At 42.7% G+C, this 18,797-nt stretch overlaps 1 protein-coding gene across 4 annotated transcripts in view; it reads left to right on the top strand.

Annotated features, from left to right (window-relative positions):
• Positions 1-18,607, top strand: part of LOC102696514 (tau-tubulin kinase 2) — a 58,525-nt gene extending 39,918 nt beyond the window's left edge. For all 4 annotated transcript variants that reach the window (XM_069193378.1, XM_015351024.2, XM_015351027.2 and 1 more), the window contains 7 exons: positions 263-420; positions 2,205-2,409; positions 2,803-3,011; positions 3,201-3,726; positions 7,715-7,948; positions 9,465-10,363; positions 11,288-18,607. In XM_069193378.1, coding sequence (XP_069049479.1) covers positions 263-420; positions 2,205-2,409; positions 2,803-3,011; positions 3,201-3,726; positions 7,715-7,948; positions 9,465-10,363; positions 11,288-11,705 — 2,649 coding nt within the window. In that variant the 3' untranslated portion in view covers positions 11,706-18,607. The remainder of the gene's footprint in view (positions 1-262; positions 421-2,204; positions 2,410-2,802; positions 3,012-3,200; positions 3,727-7,714; positions 7,949-9,464; positions 10,364-11,287) is intronic.
• The last annotated feature ends 190 nt before the right edge of the window (positions 18,608-18,797 follow it).

Below are 18,797 nucleotides of genomic sequence, written 5' to 3'. Positions count from 1 at the left end.
ATGAAACTTACATTTGCACCCAATCATGGGCATTTTACTAGAGCAAATTGGATGAAGCTCAAGGATACAACAACAGTGTCCCCCCTGGGATATGAACCCACAGCCTGCTAATTATGATCCCAGAACCCTAACAATTTCTCCACATTACTGCCTGTCTGTCTACCTACATTCCTATGCTTTTATATACTCTACTGATGATGCGCCCTGTTTGTGTGTCAGTGCTGGGCAATGCATGCCTAATGGCTGTTCTCTGTCTGTGCAGCTGCTGATGTCGGTGTTTGAGAACAGCATGAGGACCTTTGGTGTGGTGGAGAATGACCCCTATGACTGGGAGAGGACTGGCTTGGATGGCACACTGACGATTGCCACCACATCTAACACACCTCAGCAGCACACCCGTCTCACTCCTGCACAGCTGGGGTATGTACCAGTCGCTTCCCAGACTGACAGCAGCTGGAAGGATAGAGGAATTTCTACAGGCTCCTCATGATCTGTGTTGTAAAGGTATTTGAAGGGGCATAATTTGTCTCTTGCCTCCATACAATTGCAGTTCATGAAACTAGTATTCCACTGTGCTAGTCCTGTCTTTGACACTGCTGTAGTAATGGAGACAGATTTGTAGAAGCAGCCTTTCCTCAGCTGGCATCTGAAGACATCAGTACTCAGGGGGGCTACTGGCAAGTGAAAGTGAAATCATTACAGTGAATTGAAGATTTGAAAGAATTGTACCTCTCCTTTGTGATTCATTTAGCAGGAGTGGTGTGGTAGAAGACATACCATGTGCATTTGAGTAATTTTCTGAGCTCTCCAGCATTATGTTCACACAATATAATCAAACAATTGTCATATGCATTTGATTACATGTTTACTTTTTGTTTTGCCAGGCACTATATTAAAAGAAGCATAACAAATAACAATCACATTTGAAACTAATAGGCAGTGCGGTCAGCATGATAAATCCTGTGCTGTTAGTGACCACCAGCAAGCCGCATTGTTATCAGATTAACTTGATAACTCAGAGGAAGTGAAACTCGCACACCTTTAAGAGGCCTTCACTAAAAAGTTGTCTTATTCATCTTTCCTTGAGCTTTTCAGTGTGGAATTAATCTGTCTTTGTTCCTTGGTAACCAGCTCCTATATTTTTTGCTTGCTCTCTGCTTTCCACTGATGAAATATTTAATGTTTGTAATATAAAGAATCAGTGTCACTGTAGAAAACCTTGAAGTTCAGTCATTCCAAAAACTTAGATTTGTTTAAGGTGGTGTAAGGAAAAAAAAGGAAGATCTACTGTGTGATACATTGGTATATCCACTTGTGGCAACTGAATGTTCATATATTTTGTAAGGATATCTCTGCCATTTTACTTCATAACAGATGTTAAAACATCTTAATTTTCAAAGGTTTCAGAAAGCATATGGAAGAGTTCGTTTTTCTTTGCATTTGAGAACCTGTTACATGCATCGTACTCTAGGTGCAGTACACTGTTAACATCTCCTTTACAGAACTAATATATATGGATATTTATCTTCTGTAAATGCTGATTCTGACTAGTTTTCACTTGATATTTCTGTGTGCTGTGAATTGAGTACTAAATTAAAAGAATGGTGTTTTTAACAAACATCCTACACGCTGTTCATATGCTTTGAAATAGAAACTTGTCACCCACCAACAAAACCTTGCTGTCTGGTATATAAAAGAAACATTTGAAAAATTATGCTGTTGTAAAATAATAATTATTTGATCATAGGGAGAGCTGTTCTGAACTGTTACTGATAATTTTGTCTCACTCATAAAAGCACTCAAGCACCTAAATTATTAATGGGAGTTTGTTAAACGAATTACCATAAATAATGCAAAACAGGTAATTTTTTCAACTAATCAATCTTTTTTTTTCCCTCTTCTGTGTTTCTGTGATACATAGCAATGAGGACTTAATATTAAAGTTTAGACTTGCATTAAAGAATCCTCTTTCTTGACGAGCTACCTCTGGAGTTCTGCAAGAAATTTCCTCTCATACGTTTCGGAAAGTGTTCTGTGGAAGAGCTGGTAGAGAAAACAACACTGGTGTCACTCAAGTACAACTAGGCTCTACAGCAAACAGAATTCTCTCTCTATTAACACTGTTACATACACAACTGTCTACCTACCCTGGTGTTTAAAGAAGGTGGTGTTGAATAACGCTGTGTTACTGTGGTTTCCTGCAGCATGGCCAACGCTTCTCTGATGCCAGGAGACCTCATGAAAGAGAATACCGATGAGGTGCTACAGGATGAGCAACTGAGTGACGGGGAGAATGGTCTGGACAAGGCCCTGCCCGGCTCGCCAGGGCTGCCGCGCCGCCCACAGGAGCCCGACGTCTGGGAGGAGCTGGACCGGAACCGCAACCGGGTGAAAACAGCAGGGTGGAAGGTGAGTCTGGCCCCTCTGTCGCTCCAGGGCAGCCAGGTCCAAGGGGGTCTAGCAATCTCTGGGCCTAATATGAGGAGAACGCCACCTTGGAGACAAGTTACCCAAACAGGTGCCTGCACACAGACCAGAACAGGTGCATTAAGTCGTTATTGACATTTCTTGATTTCACTGAAATTTTGAACACATCATGCAAGTGAGTAAATTTCCTTTAGTTTCAATGTTCACAGCACTAATAAGCACAAAAATGGACTAACACTTAATGTGACTCTTTTTAGTGCCTATCTTTAATTGTCTTGTACAGATAAGGACAGTAACCTGGATTGCTTGTCTTGCTCAGCGAGTCTAAGAACAGATCAATATTCTGACACACCTTGGTTGTTTTGCTCTGATCAGGTAGAGACTGAGGAGGAAAACAGTCAGAACCAGGGGAACCATAGCCCATATGCCGGGCCCAGCCTAGGGTCTCCTGTCAGGGTGCGCTCGGAGACGGCCCAGTCGGACCCACCCCTGCTGAGGAAGCTGCGCTCCATCCACAGCTTCGAGCTGGAGAGGAGGCTGACCCTGGAGCCCAAACCCAACACGGAGCGCTTCCTCGAAGCCTGGTGTGTGTCACACAGCACCTCACTGTACCGAGTCCAGATTAGACCCAGTTTGCTGCTCTTGGCAGAACCACCAGATGCTAAATATGTTCTTTTTCCATTTCAGTGGAATTTAGCTTTTAAAGTTCTGTTCTGTTCTCTTGTTTAGTTGGTCTTCTCACTTGTCCTCTGCCCCTCCCTCTCCGTCCACAGCTCTGGAAAGCAGCAGGGAGGCCTGGCCCAGGACAAGGAGGGAAACCCAGCTGTGATGGGCAGCGCAGGGCGTGTTGAGAGGGTGTGGCACTATGATGAGGAGTTCCTGCCAGGTGGGTCCAAACCGGGCTCCCCAGGTTCCCCGGAGCAGGGCGAGGGAGCAGCCAGCAGCGGCTTTGTGGCCGTGAACTTAAGCTCTGGGCAGCAGGATGTGGACTCGCGGGAATGGGTCGTGGTGGATCGTGAGCAGGACCTGCAGGATTTCCGGGCTGGCATTGGGGGGCCAGGAGCCAAAGCCACCAGCAGCCCTTCAGAAGAAGACCCCGAGGTTCTGCAGCTGGTCGAGGAGATGCCCAGCCAAGAGCGGCTCAGCACCAGCCCCCCCGCTGCCCAGAGGGTCAGCGCTGGGCCTGAGCCGGGCCTCAAAGTGGAACGGCTAGAACTCGGCATGGGCCACTCTGCACTCCTGCCGGCTGCCACCCCCACCAGTCCAGCGGAGGCCCTGGCAGAGGGTGTCCTCACGCAGGTATGTGCACGTCGGAGTTCCTGAAACTGTGGGGTGAAAATGAAACGAGGTGCTTGCACTGAGTGGAGATTGACTTGTGTGGTCCAGACGTTGCTTCTGCACACTTGTGGGGTGATGTCAGTGAGAGTGCAGGGATCTCCTGCCCGTGGCGTTCACTCTCCTGTGAGATGCTGTGTGTGCAGCCTGTCAAAAGATAGGTGTTTCAATGGGTTAGTGAGCGTGATGAGCTTGCTTGATCTTATTCTGCCCATGTGGTACATGTATTGTCGATTAGGAACAACTAGTAATTCCAATTTATTATTGGTTATAGAGGGGAAAATTCGAGTGAAACTGTTATTCCTGTTTTACAGGATGCAGGGGGGGAGTGTAGATCCAGGGCTTTAGTTTTGCAAGAACTCAAGTAAAATAAAAACCTGAGGGTTAGAATATTCTTGTAGCCATCTTCTACCATGACATTTTTCAGGCTTTTCAGAAACTTTGCTCTCACCTCAACTAAAGCATCATTTCCTTTTAATTCTTAAGTAAGTTGGAATATTGGGGTACATGGATCCAGGTGTGAAGAGAGCTTTATATGGAAGAACACGATGGGCAGCACAGTGGTGTAGTGGGTAGCATTGCTGTCTCTCAGTGCTGGGGCCCTGGATTCATTTCCAGGGCTATCATCTGTATAGAGTTTGTTTTCCCTGTGGTCTTGTAGGTGTCTTCCGGGTGCTCCATTTTTTCCCCCTCAGTCCAGATTAATGTGTAGGTTAATTGGCTTCTGGAAAAATTGGCCTTGATGTGAGTGTGTATGTTTGTGTCAGTGCATACCCTGCAATGAACCTGCACCCCATCCAGGGTGCATCCTGCCTTGCCCTCGTTGTTCGCCAGGGATAGGCTCCAGACCTGCCCTGCAACCCTGAAAGCATTTCGTACTGTATATGGATAGGAGAATACAATGTATATCAGCATTTCAACACTTGCTGTGTTTGCAATTGTATAACTCTACTGCAGTTCTTTTGTGTGAGAGTTTGGGACTCAAAGCAGCAGTTTACTAGAACTCGCCTGTACACCTGTAATAGAGTTGGATACATGAAAACAGGTGCTGATGAATAGGGTTTGTTGCAGGTTGTATTTCAAGGCACATAGTTCCTTTTGTAAATTCATGTTTATCAAGGCCATTATCCAGGGCCTTTCCAGCACAGGAGGTTGGTGGCTTCATAATGGTCTGAAAGGTTCTTGCTTTAGTGTACTGGATGCTTATAGACAGATACCCGAAAGAAGACCTGGGCATGTAATATAGATTGTGAATTTGTGCAGGTTGCTGTCCTATCCATTCAATTGACTTTTTCTTGGAGACACTTGAGTTTGTGATTCAAAGGGTTTCAGCCCTTGTTTTATCGGTGGAAGTTCAGTACAGCATTCTTTTTCAATATGTTTCTGTCTCTGCGGATGTAGGGAAGAACTGGTGATGAATGAAAAATTAACTCTTAGTTTTGTGAAGCAGACTGTATTTTTATTGTGTATACTCCATGCAGTAGCCTATTGCTTGTCCAATGAGTATTTAATCGTAGCTTTGATTGAAATTCCTAAAGCATGTAAAGCTGTCTTTAATACATCTTTAATTTTGCCCTTGAGCATAACAGAATGTACCAGCGCTCTTTTCGTCGGCGTAGAGAGGCTACCCCTCATTCCTTACAAAATGGAAGTGAAGAGCTCAAGTGAACATTTCTAGTCATATTGGTTGTAGATTCACCATTTCTTATTTCTCTATTTTCTTATTGATTGTCCTGGTTTTGGATGACTAAGTACATCACTTAAAAACAGTTCAACTTGAAAACAAGTGCGACAATTTCAGAGGACAACCAGGCATTATCTTGAATATAAGAAAGAAACAGAGGTTAATCCCATACTGAAAAATAGAAAGGAAAAAAACAAGAAGGTTTTGAGCCTTCTTTAGATGTGAGGCAAAGGGCACAGGGACATATAAAGAACAGGAGAGCAAAAGATTGTACAGGTGAGAATTGGCATGGCAGGTCAGCAAGAGTGTCCAAACAAATGGAAATCGGGGAAAGAAATTCCAAGAGAAGAGTAAAATCTATAAATGAATGGAGAGGTCTTAAAAAGCACTTAGTCTATCAATGAGAACTTATGGAAGGTGCGTCCTAGTTTGAGAATAATTATGGCTTCTGATGTGTTTCCCTGACAACCCTGGAAAGGACCACAGATAGAAAGGTCAGTGTGATCATGGCTGGGAGAGGGGAAATGCGTCTCCAGGCTTGGAGAGCTCTGATCCTCCTCTGAAATGGTCCCTGAAACTGTTGGTGGATCTTGTAAGATGTCTTAAATATATATGTATGGAATATAATTACATAACCCCTTTTAGTATCTACTGTATATAAAACTGATTTCTGGAAATACAGTACAGCTCTGTCACCTCTACTGTATGCTTGAAATGAAGCAGACCAAGTGCAGTACTAATGTGCTCCTCCTGTTTTAGCTGGAGAAGATAACTAGTATGGGTATAATAGACTTAATAGTATAAGTGCAGGAAAATCACATAGCACACAATTAGTAATCTGTACAACCAATACAGTGTGATCAGATGCATCATTGTTCATCTTATTCAAATACCACAAGCTGATCATCATAACGTTCTTTATTCTTTTACTGTTTTAATGCAGACAGGGCCAGGAGTAGATCAGTCTATATGCTGGATAGTCATACATGTAGACCGTGCTGTTTGAATAGGTTCACTTGACATATTATTTCTTATACATTGCTCACTTTCTTCAGTTGGAGTATGTGTTTATTGGCCTAAAAACCAGTAATTTCTTGTGTGTATCTTTGTTAACATGCTGGTTGTCTGTAGTCTGATCTGAAACACTCTAAACATTTATTTTTGTTGTTATCCTTTGGATTTTGCTTTAACTTTATTTCTTTCTTACTTTGTTTGTTTAGCATCACTTCACTTAAGTCTTTTTATGTTAGTTAAGATCTCCACTACACAGGATCACTTGAATATGTTGAAGATGAATATGAGGCACCCATGTCTCTCATACAGAACCTAGAATGTTTTATCGCTTCATTCATCCTAGGTTTCAAACTTAAACTTGGACAACCACAGTTTTTCCTGGCATTTTGTATAGTCACTTAATTGATCTGATTTTTTAAAGAATTAGACAAAGTTAGTAAAACTTTGGGGGGGGGGGGGTTTGAATGATAAAATAATCAAATCAATTGCATTGATTGTGAAGCTTCAAAGAATTTTGAAGCTCAAACCAGAATATCCGGTGTCCATTGGGTCCTGGAGTCTGACCACCTAATGTAACATTTATTTATTCTAAGGGTTGTGGGAGTATGGAAGAAGCTACAAAGCCACATCATTGTACATTGGTACTCTGGCTTTGATGAAAATGTAATCAGAGTTAAGTTAATCTATCAAGAAGCCACTGGTTAAGATCCTCAGATCAATTAACTGCTAACTACAAAACAAGTTAGATGGGCTGTAATGCCTCCTCTCATATGCACATATGACTTTATACAGTACCAGTATGATTGGTGACAAAAGGTAAATGATGGTAAAAGAACATCTAACAAAGACAATTTTAAACTACTTTAAGTGTTCTAACACCATGTTATACACATTTCTAACTTTTCACTAACCGGGCTTCAAACTGAAATCTGCTTGCTTTGGGTGTTCATTTTATTGAAAATGAAAAATTAACATTTTCAATGCAATTCACTTTAGAATATAAGTACACATATCATGCGATTAAATATTAAGTGTTTAAAGACAAATTTTTACAGTTGAAAGCACAGATAATCATGAAAAACCGGGTTTCAAGGAGGTGTCCTCAAACCTTTGACTGGTACTGTATAGTATGTGAATATCTTTTTGCCCTCACAGTCTTCAGGTAAAGGTCTGCCTAGGAGATGCTGACTCCTCAGTTCAGGCAACCACAAGATCCGCTTCTCATCCCTCTCCCCATCCTTCATGTCCTCGCAGCTCCCCACCTCTCCTCCTTCACTGCCCGAGCCCAGCCGCTCCCCCAGCCCGCTCGCGCTCCTGTCCACCCTCTCGGACCCCCTGCACCAGCGAGCGCCCGGCCTCCGCAGGAGCCAGTCGGCCGAGCACCCCGCTGTCCTCTCCCGCTCACCGGGCCACCGGAAGCTGCCCGCTGTCCCTGGGGGTGCCAGGTACCCCTCTGTCATACGCATCTCCCGCGCCCAGCTCCAGCAGGTGACTATCTGCCCTCCCTGGCACACCCTCATCACCTTCGTCTTGGTTGGGTTCACTCTTTCCTTGCTTCATGTTTATTTATTTTTTTGGACAATTTTTGCAGCTCATCAGTCTGTGAGGGAGCCCATGTGGGCTCTGGATGCACAACCAATCACATGATAGGTAGACACATGACAGATTCAGGTTCCTTTCCTTTGCTGATCCAATGGTTGAACTCTTCCCAAGGTGCTTTGTCTTGTTGAAGCACAGAGGCACAAGCCATTTGGGCTATTTTGTAAAGGTTTTCATCCTCTGAACCTTCTGCTTGTACAGTAAAAGTGTTCCTCGGTTTTGATTTTTCAGACAGTGTTGGGTGTCTTTTACCTCTTACCAGAGGAACAGTTTCATCAACAGGTAGGGGACCACACTGGCGACCCATCATCGCAAAGGGAAGGAAAAAATAGTTGTTCTTGCAGTATGGCTCAAAGGTTACTGCAGAGGGGCACACCACAGTCCCCATTCTTCTATTTCACCATATTTATTCATGTAACGATAAAGGGATTTAAAGCGACAACCGATTAGTGTTAGAGCTTCAATTCGTGTCTGTCATTTCTGGTGCTGGCTTAAGAATGTCACATTTTTGTAAAGAAAATGTCATTGTATTTGGACTTCAAGTCACATTGGTTCTGTTGAGGAACTCTTGCAGAAGCAAATGTTTCTGGCATTTTTCAGTGCATGCTTTTTTATGCTTGACCCACCGTTCAAAACAAAATACCCATGAAGGCTGGGAGTCATTGCATCTGGTGGGTTCCCTGGTTTCTCTGCCTTTTGTGATTGTCTAACTCCTGTAGATTTTGAAAGCAATTTTGGAGCAGTGTTAGTACTGGAAACTGCTTTGCATTTGCAACTTGCAAGCCTTGTTCAGTTATTGAGAAATACGTTCTCCGGTGTTTTCTTGTACTTAATTTTCTTGTACTAAATATTCACAGCTCTCTTATAGGATTGTGGTTCTGCTTGCTTTATAATATCCTAGATACAGTGGCAATTCCATTTAACTGTCAGGCATTGTTTTAGTTAGGTCATTAAGAGCTCAAGATGGAACAAAGATACAGTAGAAGCCTATAACTAGGAGTGAGTATCCCTGATTTTGTTTTATGTAGAAATCTCAGAGAGGATGTGAAATGTGACACCATGAGAAAACGTGAGAAGGGTATAGGTGAGGGATGTATTAGGCCGAAGGAGCTAAGAAATTTCTGGAAAGCAGCCCCACATTTTGTCATAGTGTGTATCGGTAAAAGTTTTGATGGTATATTTTGATCATTCAATATTAAAAAATAAAGATGATCGAAGAAACCTCATTGATTGTCATGGACAGAAAAAGCCACACAAATCCTTGAAGAAGCAGCAGCCCAGTAAGTCCTGTTAATGTACTCGAACAATCTTGCCGTCCCTTTTTTGAAAGGTAAATACGAAGGTCATGGTGCCCCTGTCTCTTCCATGCTGACGCGGGCATTTTTTTATTTCCTGTCTCCTGAAGCTCACCGCCCCTCGGCCCTCAGTGTTGTCCTCCCAGTCTGCCTCGGACAGTGTGCCACAGTGCCTCCTGGTGGAGAGACGGGAGGGAGACTGCCAGCCCATGGACACCACTGCTGACATGCACTCTCCCCAGGACCGCCACGGGGACCTGTGCATCGCAGGGTATGCGGAGCGACAGCCTGATGAGAAGCCTCTTCCCGCAACTCCCAGGCCTGCAGACTCCGTTTTCGAGGAACCTGAGAAAAAGGCTCCCAGCCTAGTGCCATGCCAGGTCTTGGCTCACCATTCGCCCAGCCCTCCGCGGAGTCCAGTGATCGCCAATGGCAACCTGTCCCCGCCGGTGAATGGCCCGGGCTGCATGGGTGCCTTCCCTGAGCTCAAGGACATGGAGAGCGATTCTGGATATCCCGATGGATCCACAGAGACCCATGCCCAGCGAGCGGAGGAAGGAGAGAGGGGTATGTTTCCTGCCGGGACTGCTGGCACAGGCCCGGCGCCCCCCCGCAGAGATCCCGCCCGCAGGCTCAGCCGGATTCCCGTGCTGGAGCCCGGCCTCTCCGAGTGCCCCCCGCCCGGCTCAGCGAAAGAGAAGCTGCTGCAGAAGAAGGCGCATCACTCCGAACCCGGGCGCCCCGCCTCCGAGCGGCGTCCGGCGTCCAACCTGCGCGGGGAGGTGTCCTCCGCGTCCGACCGCTCGCAGGAGGACGAGTCCTGCCTGGTCTCCCGCTCGGACCGGCAAGGCGAGGATCCTCTCTCCCTCTCCTCCTCCTCCGGTCCTTTGTCCCGCAAGAGCAAGATCCCCCGGCCAGTTCCCGTCCCGGCCTCCGAGCCGCTGTCCGGACAGTTCGTGCCGCATCCTCCTCCGGGAAAGCCTCCCAGCCGGTCCGCAGTGGACAGCAGGTGAGAGCCGGAATGTCGTTCAGGCGGTGTCGTATCCTCCCTCTGTTATTCCTGTACAGTCCTCTACAGGCGAAGGAGAATGTGACTAGAGAGGTCCTCATTTGTATTTAGCATTCATCTTTTGCAAGTTAAATTCATCTGTAATAAATTTCCTTTATGATATTTTCCAATTCTATATCTTTCGGTTGGTTGCCATTTGCTCAGGATTTAGCAGGACATACCTTTGGTTTGTTGTAGTGTAAAGCAGTTTTTGTTCTGCTATAGCCTTCTTCTAGTCAGTAGAGCAGTTTGTCGGCTTTTGGTGTTTTTGTAGGTAGTAGCATGTGAGTTTTTATTGTTCAGATAATGTATGTCTTAGTCTTTTCCAGGCTTAATTCTTGTAATGCAGTGCTTGCTGTTCTTTTGAAATGTATTTTTAACACATTGTTTCATGCTCGGAGCTCAGCTGCAGGAATCATAACTAAAACTAAAGTACATGAAAGCAGATCACACTTTTTAATGTCCCTGACCTGGCTCCTGTAAATTTCAGAATAGTGCTATTCACCTTCATGAGCTTGAACAGTTGACAAACAAGAGGTTAGTTTGTTTGTAGTTAACTGATCTGATCTCATCCATCAGGTTCTTGAAAGACGCCAGGGTAATACTGTAGCTTGATTGCATAGATTCTTACATACTCCTACAATACTTCGAAGAAGTACCTCCCATTCATGGTTTTAAAGGTTTTAAATCTACTTCCGTGTGTTTCCCACTAGTGAAGTTATGCTATCTTGCACTGCTGTATGTACACAGCTGTCTCTTTCAGGTCCTTCTTGGTGCACAAGTGCATGTTTCTGATTTGCACGCGTGTTTAGTAGTTCTGCATATTTTTGGGATCTACTGGGTAATGGTAAATCCCAGCCCTTGATGCCTGTATCGGTGTTGCAGGTTGCGGCGGTACCGGATCCGGGCGAGCAGCACCAGCGATTCAGACCTGCTCTCCTGCCTGGCCCACATCATGCAGAACGGCAGCGGACCCAGGACCCGGGGCTCGGCCGCCACCCGGAGCAGCGCCAGGATCCCCGCCGGCAGCCCGTCCACCCCCCACCGCAGCACCAGCGCCTCCCCCCGGAGCTCCTCCTCCCTGCAGCGCTCCGTCAGCTCCTCCCCGTCCCGCCACGAACACCGGGGAGGCGGACTGGGGCGCAGCCGCTCGCCCCCCAGCTTCTCGGGCTCGCCCCCGCCCCGCCGAGCCTACCCCCAGGAGACCTGCTGCGGCCGGCAGGCCCGCTCCAGCTCCTTCCACTGCCCCCGGGGCAAGGGCTCCAGCCGCGAGGGCAAGTGCTCCAGCAAGCTCAGCAGATAATGACGCAGCACGGACCGAGCCCCGGGTTCGATTCCCAGGCCCCGCTCGATCGCCCCACACAGGGCGCTGGCGCATTTCTGCTCCACTCTCTTTTCGCATTTAAAATGCGATACGCACTGTGCCCGTCTCCCACCCCCTCATTCCTGCTCTTCTCTCCTTGCACGGCTTCTCCAAAACTTCCAAGAGGTCCGAAGGCGTCCTCGCCGGACGCTTCGCTAAATACAGGCCTGGGAGAAAAAAAAACACAGCCTAAGGAATAGGGAGTGGGCCTTGTGGAAGAAAGCAGAAGTCCCAGCTTTCCTGTTTCAGTAATGAATTGCGGCACGCTGTACAGTTACCATTGGAGTACACAGTGCAGAAGCAATAAAATCGGTTTGGAAATCAAAGAGAAAAGCAGGAATGAGATTGGGAGAAAGGAATCACCCCTTTCATGCTTAAGGAACAAGAATTATGAAGGAACCAAAATATCAGAATGTTGTTCTACGATACAGCTACTGAAACATGGAAAACACTAACTGGGCAGTTAATATTATGTCTTTTTTTCCTGTCCAATTTCCAGAATGGAGGTAGGCTGGGTTCTGAACACTTAGGCTTACAGTGTGGAGACTGATCGTACCAATATCCTCAAAAAAGGTCATGTAGGGCTGATTTGCTGTTTTGACATCATGTCTGCCATCAATGCACGGTCATCCGTGGTCATTTAAAATTGTGTTTATTGCCAAGCCAGAATACCAGTCTCTATGTGTTAGTGAGCTGACCTCAACAACAGTCCTGTTCAGGCACTTCAGACCCAAAGCTGTAGTACTTCCAAACCTGAATATTAAATTATTTTGCTCAGCATCTAAGATACACACATAAACTATATCGCATCAGCACTGTCTCAGCTCATGATTATAACAGGCTGATGAACATCCAGTGTAGTCTGTCTCATTCCTGCTTTGCACAGAGGATAATGAAATGCCAGATGCTGTCACAGACAACACTTAATCCTGTATTTATATTTGTAGAGCTGTGCTTTGGGAGGAAAAGCAGCTTGCTGTCTTCCCAGATGTCCAACAGGGGTCAGGAGAAAGCTGAGGGGGTACAGTGTAGAGTCAGACTACCTCCTGTTCCATGTCTGAAGTCTCTTGCAACTGGGCACCCCTTATGTAGCTAATATTACATGTGCTTACAGTATTCATATTAATATATAGATGCATATGCCCAGGTATTTGCTACACATCACAAAAGTATTTCCAGTATTCCATTATGTGGGCAGATAGCTATTTATATGTATTTATCAGACATGTTCATGATGAAGACCTTAGTCTTTGTACATTTGAAAGCAGTCTATTCCTGCTTTGGTTTTTGGAGAAAATCAATCCCATGTTTAGGATGGAGGAGTCCAGTTGGCTTGAGGAAAAAAAAGGAAGATCATCCCTCTTTCATCTGTTCACTCAGTAGTTATCCATCCTTTCAAGTGTTCAGTTTTTTTCTATTACAGTGCAGTTTTCCCACAATTTAATAAAGAAGTGGGGAAACAGATCTGCTCCTCAATCTTGAAGAAAATAAAAGTAAAACGAAGGGGGTGTAGAACTGAAATTGCCCTGCTGCTTCAAAAATAGGAACAAATCTGTGGTGACATGCGTTGCACTTTAACATTAAATAGCACTCTGCTAGCACTTAGAATAGAGATGCCTGCCTCCATCCTGTGAAAAGACTCCTTTAATTGAAAGCATTCTCATTGTCAAACTGTGTCTGTACTGCAATTATCTGACCCTAAGAGAAAGGTATGCTGCTAGTTATCTTGGAGAATATTCTTTTTTTCTGGGAAAGATAAGACCTTAAAAACCCTCTCTCTCCCACATGTCTTTTCAGCCTTTCTTCTAACATAAGTAATGGGTTAGAAATCACATGCCTGCATTTTGGTCTGTGTTGAAATAATTTGTGCAATACATGACTTTAGAGCTTTGCCAGATTTTGGCAACAAAAGTAAAGAACTAATAAGCACACTGAAGACTGCATTTTATAACTAAACAGAGCCTGTTTAAAAGCAGATATGCTAAAAGATCCTAGTTTGGTGTCTTTTTGAAGGTACAAATGATAAACATTGCACTTAATTACCACACACTACATTAACCCCATCCAATGCAGTCTTCACTGTGAGAGATAGTAGTATGAAAATGCCCATTTCAATCTGTGGATTTTCTGAATAGATATTCTGAATTTAAGGTGGGGTAGTTTGACAGTTTACATTTTGTTCATCTGAAAATAATAGCTGGGCATTCCAGCATTCTGAACACTCCAGAAGTTTGATTAAGCAGGACATTACTTTGCAAGTACTGACACACTTCAACCATAATTTGTTTTTATTTCTTTTGAATTTGTAAGATACTGTACTATAGGATCTAATAAATAATATTTGCATGCACAACAAGACGTAACTAATGTATAATTATTCATAGGTTTGCCATTTTCAGAAGACTGGACTCTAAGAAGGAATAAGCTATAGATGTACCGTATTGTTTCTGTTTGGATCCCAGTCCATGTGAGCGCCCTGAGGTCAGAGTGTCCTTGACAGCTCCCCTTCTGTCAGAGTGGCCTTAGCAGTTCCATATGAAACACTTACCAGCTGGGCTTGAAAGTTCAGCTCTTGGCTGGGGGAAAGTACCATGCTCCTCCTGTCTGCTGATACATCTTCATCATGTTGTTGTATCTAACTGCAGTAGATAATCTGTAATTTGTAAATAAAATTGTCACTCAAATTAATGCATTGATTAATCACTGGCAGGCAAAAGATTTGTTTGAGAAGATTGAGGAATTTCCTCCTCAATCCTCTGGTCAGAATGACTCTAGATCTCAGTCCTGTTGAAAATATAGATGAGAAATGAGGTTCAGGTTTATAAGCCCCTCCTCATTTGGAGACCGTTCTGCTAGAAAATGTGGCTGGGCTTGGGCTGAACCTGGCAGAATTCACAAAAAATGCTCCTATTCCTGGTGTTCTTGCTGCCGAATAGATTTTTCCTATTCTGACAAACGCCTGTGTTGTGCATACACTGCTACAGTGTGAGAAACAATCACATTTTTTCCATTTAAAAAGAACCCAAATTCATTTCCACATTTGAAGGAAAATAGCATTTGCTGTAAGTGTTTCTCATACTGTATATCAAACATCAATACTTTAAATCGTCTTACGATCAGTCCCTGTTTTCTGCTTTCTTATGTTTTCTGACATTGAGCTTTCTTCAAAATAGGGCTCTTGTGTCCTTTCAGAACAACATGATCATTGGTGTAGTTATTCTAAATACCCATTTTACTCAGTCTGCAGTGTCCTTACTTTTTTCCATTTTTTTAACTGAAATCAGGAACCCCTGTGTCTGTTAATTTTTATTAGACTTTGAATGTGAGGACCCCTCACTGCATGACTACATAATCACACCTTCCAGTGAATCTGTTTTACTGTAGATGATAAAGTTTTGGATTTTCAAGACTGAATATAGCAAGACCTTCAGTAACATAGTAAAAGAGATGTGATAACTGTATAAAACCACCTCTTAGATCATTGAACAGGTACTGGCTGTACCAAAATTACACATTACATCCAGTCCCAGCAGTGTTTTAACACAATCTGAATGTGATTGTTTGCTCCACACACAGATGTCATTTGTAAAATCTGGAAATAGACTCAAGTATGGTAGTGTTCGGGACTTGCTAACATGATAGAAACTTTTTTAAACAATCTGTTTACTGAGCTATGGACACTTTTCCTGTATGTCAGTCTGTCTAAAGGTATACTGTTTGTTTGCTAATATGAAACATGCTCACTTCTTCAGCTCAGCATGTGTGATTGCTTCCCTCAAGACTATGAAATTCCACTAAGCAAACATAACCTATTTATGGCCAGCTTGAGTAGCTCTGCCTTGTTCGAAGACGTTTAGCTCTGGTGAAAGTATACAGTGGCTGATTCGAAACAGGGCTTCCTCAGTGTTAAGAAAAACGTTACACTACAAATTAGTGTTATCCTGAAGTGTTACCCTTTTTACTTTAAGTAAAGTTTACTTTTTCTAAGAAATGTGTCCTTCGAATACCAAGAACATCCTTGTTTACTGTATTTTATTAATAGAAATATTCTACTTGTTCAACTTTGTTTTAAATGAGCAACTACTACTAGGACATTTATTTATCCAGACAGATCAGATTGTACCATTTCTCACTGTCAAATAAATCAGTTCAAATAACTGAGACAAAGCTGCTTTTTACCTGTAAGAAATATTGTGAATACATCGGAAGTAAAAACGTGGAGATAAATCAAGTGACTTAAAGCCTTTCAGTCTTAAACTTCATTTACAGTTTATAAGATTGCTAGAGCCATAGACTAAAGCATGCCTGAGGACCTTTACTGATTGTCCCGATGAATCTCAACACAGGAGGCTGAAGTTACTTTCTTGCATGTAATAAAGTACCTAGCAAAGTAAGAACTTTGACTATTAAAATGCGACTTCAGCAGAGACATTTGCATTCCTGGTTCATGTTATGTCCACTGCATCAAGCAGATAAGTACAAACTCTAACTTGCAATTACAATTTATGTGCTGGTTTATCCCTACAATAAAGAAGAGACACTTAGCCAGTATCTCAGGAGAAAAAGATCATTCATTTTTTGTTAGGGTAGATTCATTACAAAACCCCAGAAATCTTTCCATTACTTTGAATGATTGGGGAAAAATAGAAGAATCTTTTAATGACTGTATATAAACACTCACAATTGCGGACTGTAGACTTATTTTTACAACAAAAGAGTTCTGTTTTGCTATGGTATCATTTAGTGGCATTGCTGTGGAGGCCAGCTTGTGGGGAGGATCTTTGAATTTTGTATGCTTGTAGTTGAAGAATTTATTTACCACAAAGTGCATTTGCGTTCCTGAGCAAATGCTGATCTTGTAGTATGAGAATGTGTTTTTGATCAGCAACTTGCCCAGTAATTGCAGTCGACATCCTAGTTAAAGATCTACATAATGATCAGCTAGTCCATGAATCAGAAAATAGTCTTTGTCTCACTGTGAGCTTTCTTATTTTACTAGCAAGGTCTGAATGTGATACTCCATTTTGATATTTGCACTTGCCTGCACATTTAAAATATGTTCTCATAAGTTGCACCTTGATTTGAGTTAACGGTCATTGTTGGAAAAGTAATGTACAGTAATCTAGTCACGCAGGAATTCTGTCATTGTTAAAATAGCCTGATTGGTATTTGAGCTAAAGGTCTCTATAATTATTTCTGAGATATAGCCCTGGCAAAAGTCTGAAAAAGTTAAGTACTTTACTAACCCTTCATAGGATGGATGGAGATTTTAAAATATTTTAGCACCCTTAAAACACAGTTACAGCAGTTTTTTAGCACCACCATGGCCTCCTAATAATCCCCCTCTATGAATTGGCTACATTACTCTGCTCTCCTCCCCACTGATAGCTGATGTGTGGTGAGCGTTCTGGCGCACTATGGCTGCCGTCGCATCATCCAGGTGGATGCTGCACATTGGTGGTGGTGGAGGGGAGTCCCCATTACCTGTAAAGCGCTTTGAGTGGAGTGTCCAGAAAAAGCGCTATATAAGTGTAAGCAATTATTATTATTATTATTATTATTATTATTATTAATAATAATATTATTATTACTTCTCCTGCAGGACTGCTGGAGAAAAAAGTGTGTGGCTTGTGTGGAGTTCCAATGCACATACAGAACAGTAGTTCAAAAGCAAACGTCCAGAGTAACATTGTTCCTCTGCATTTATACCAGTAACTGTACATGACTAACGGAGTGTACTGTGGATTCAACTTTTTCCTTCAGTATACTGTAGACCTACAGTTTGATCTATTCCTGCTTTGTTTTTGAAACGAGGGGGAATTGGGGGCATATCTGTCCCTCCTCTGAAACAGCATCATTTTAATTAACACATTCAAAAGTCAGCTTACCTAACAAGTAGTTGCTCAGAAAATTTAATATATACTGTAAAAAAAGTCTGTATTTATAAAATCAGTAATATAGAATGGTGAAAAAAGCAAATGAAACTTTTCTGCTCTTTATGTAAAACCTCAGTTCTGTTCAGGTTTCTGGTTTCAGTTTCTGCCATATGTATTTGTCCCTAACAAGCTAATGTTTTTTTTTTTTTGTTTCCTTCTCATGCTCTTTTTATAACATGTTTTTTTTAGTGAACATCTTTACTAAAATCGATGTTTATTTTTTAAATGCCAAGTCTCATTAACCAGTGAATTTCTTTGCTTAGTGATGCTAAAAATCAGTTTGTCATAGTCTATGCTCTTTCACTGCACGTGCATTGGTCTCTGATTTTACCTTTCAGTTCTGTATAAACCGATCAGGCACAGAAATGGACAGTTTTTTTTTACAGTTGAAAAGGTCATCTTTTCATGCACGCCATTGGGCTAGACTATTGAATCCCCAATGAACTATGAAGAATGAAAAGATCCCATCTTCTGATGGAGTCTTAAAAATAGTCTGAAACTATTTGTGCATATGCTGCTATGTTTTCTTTTAAGGCTATCCCTGAGTGCGTTTCATCTCTCTTACATTCTGTTATTCCTTCTCCAATCCAATATATCCCTGCTCTGTTTACGCTAAAACATGGAAAAATCCTGAAAACTCTGACCTGTACATTTCCCTGCCACTGGCTGTATTTCTTTTGCAGTGCTTTATTTAGTCATGTTGCAATGTTGAATTGTATAGGAAAGAATGTATCCACCGGAAGAATTGCATTGTACATACAAGCTGTAATTATTTATGTTTCTTTCATTTGTATCATATCAATGCCTTGTACAGTGTTTTATGTTTTGTTTTAAAATTATTTTGTATTTTATTTTTATAAACTGGTTATAAATAAAATATTCATTCAGCATGCAGACAAAAACAAATCTTCTCTCTCTTTGTCACTCACAAGCAATACTGACCTTTTAGCTTTAAAGGGACAGCCTGGAGCTCTTTTCTGGAATTTCAATATTAACCATATTAACTCGTAGTACTCTTTAATTGAATGAATGAAGGAAACTCAGTGTTATTATTTAGACATAAAAACAGCACTGGAACACCAAGGCCTACATACTG

Source organism: Lepisosteus oculatus, chromosome 8 (assembly GCF_040954835.1).
Source record: "Lepisosteus oculatus isolate fLepOcu1 chromosome 8, fLepOcu1.hap2, whole genome shotgun sequence".
Lineage (NCBI taxonomy): Eukaryota > Metazoa > Chordata > Actinopteri > Semionotiformes > Lepisosteidae > Lepisosteus > Lepisosteus oculatus.
This window is presented reverse-complemented; position numbering and strand designations above follow the sequence as displayed.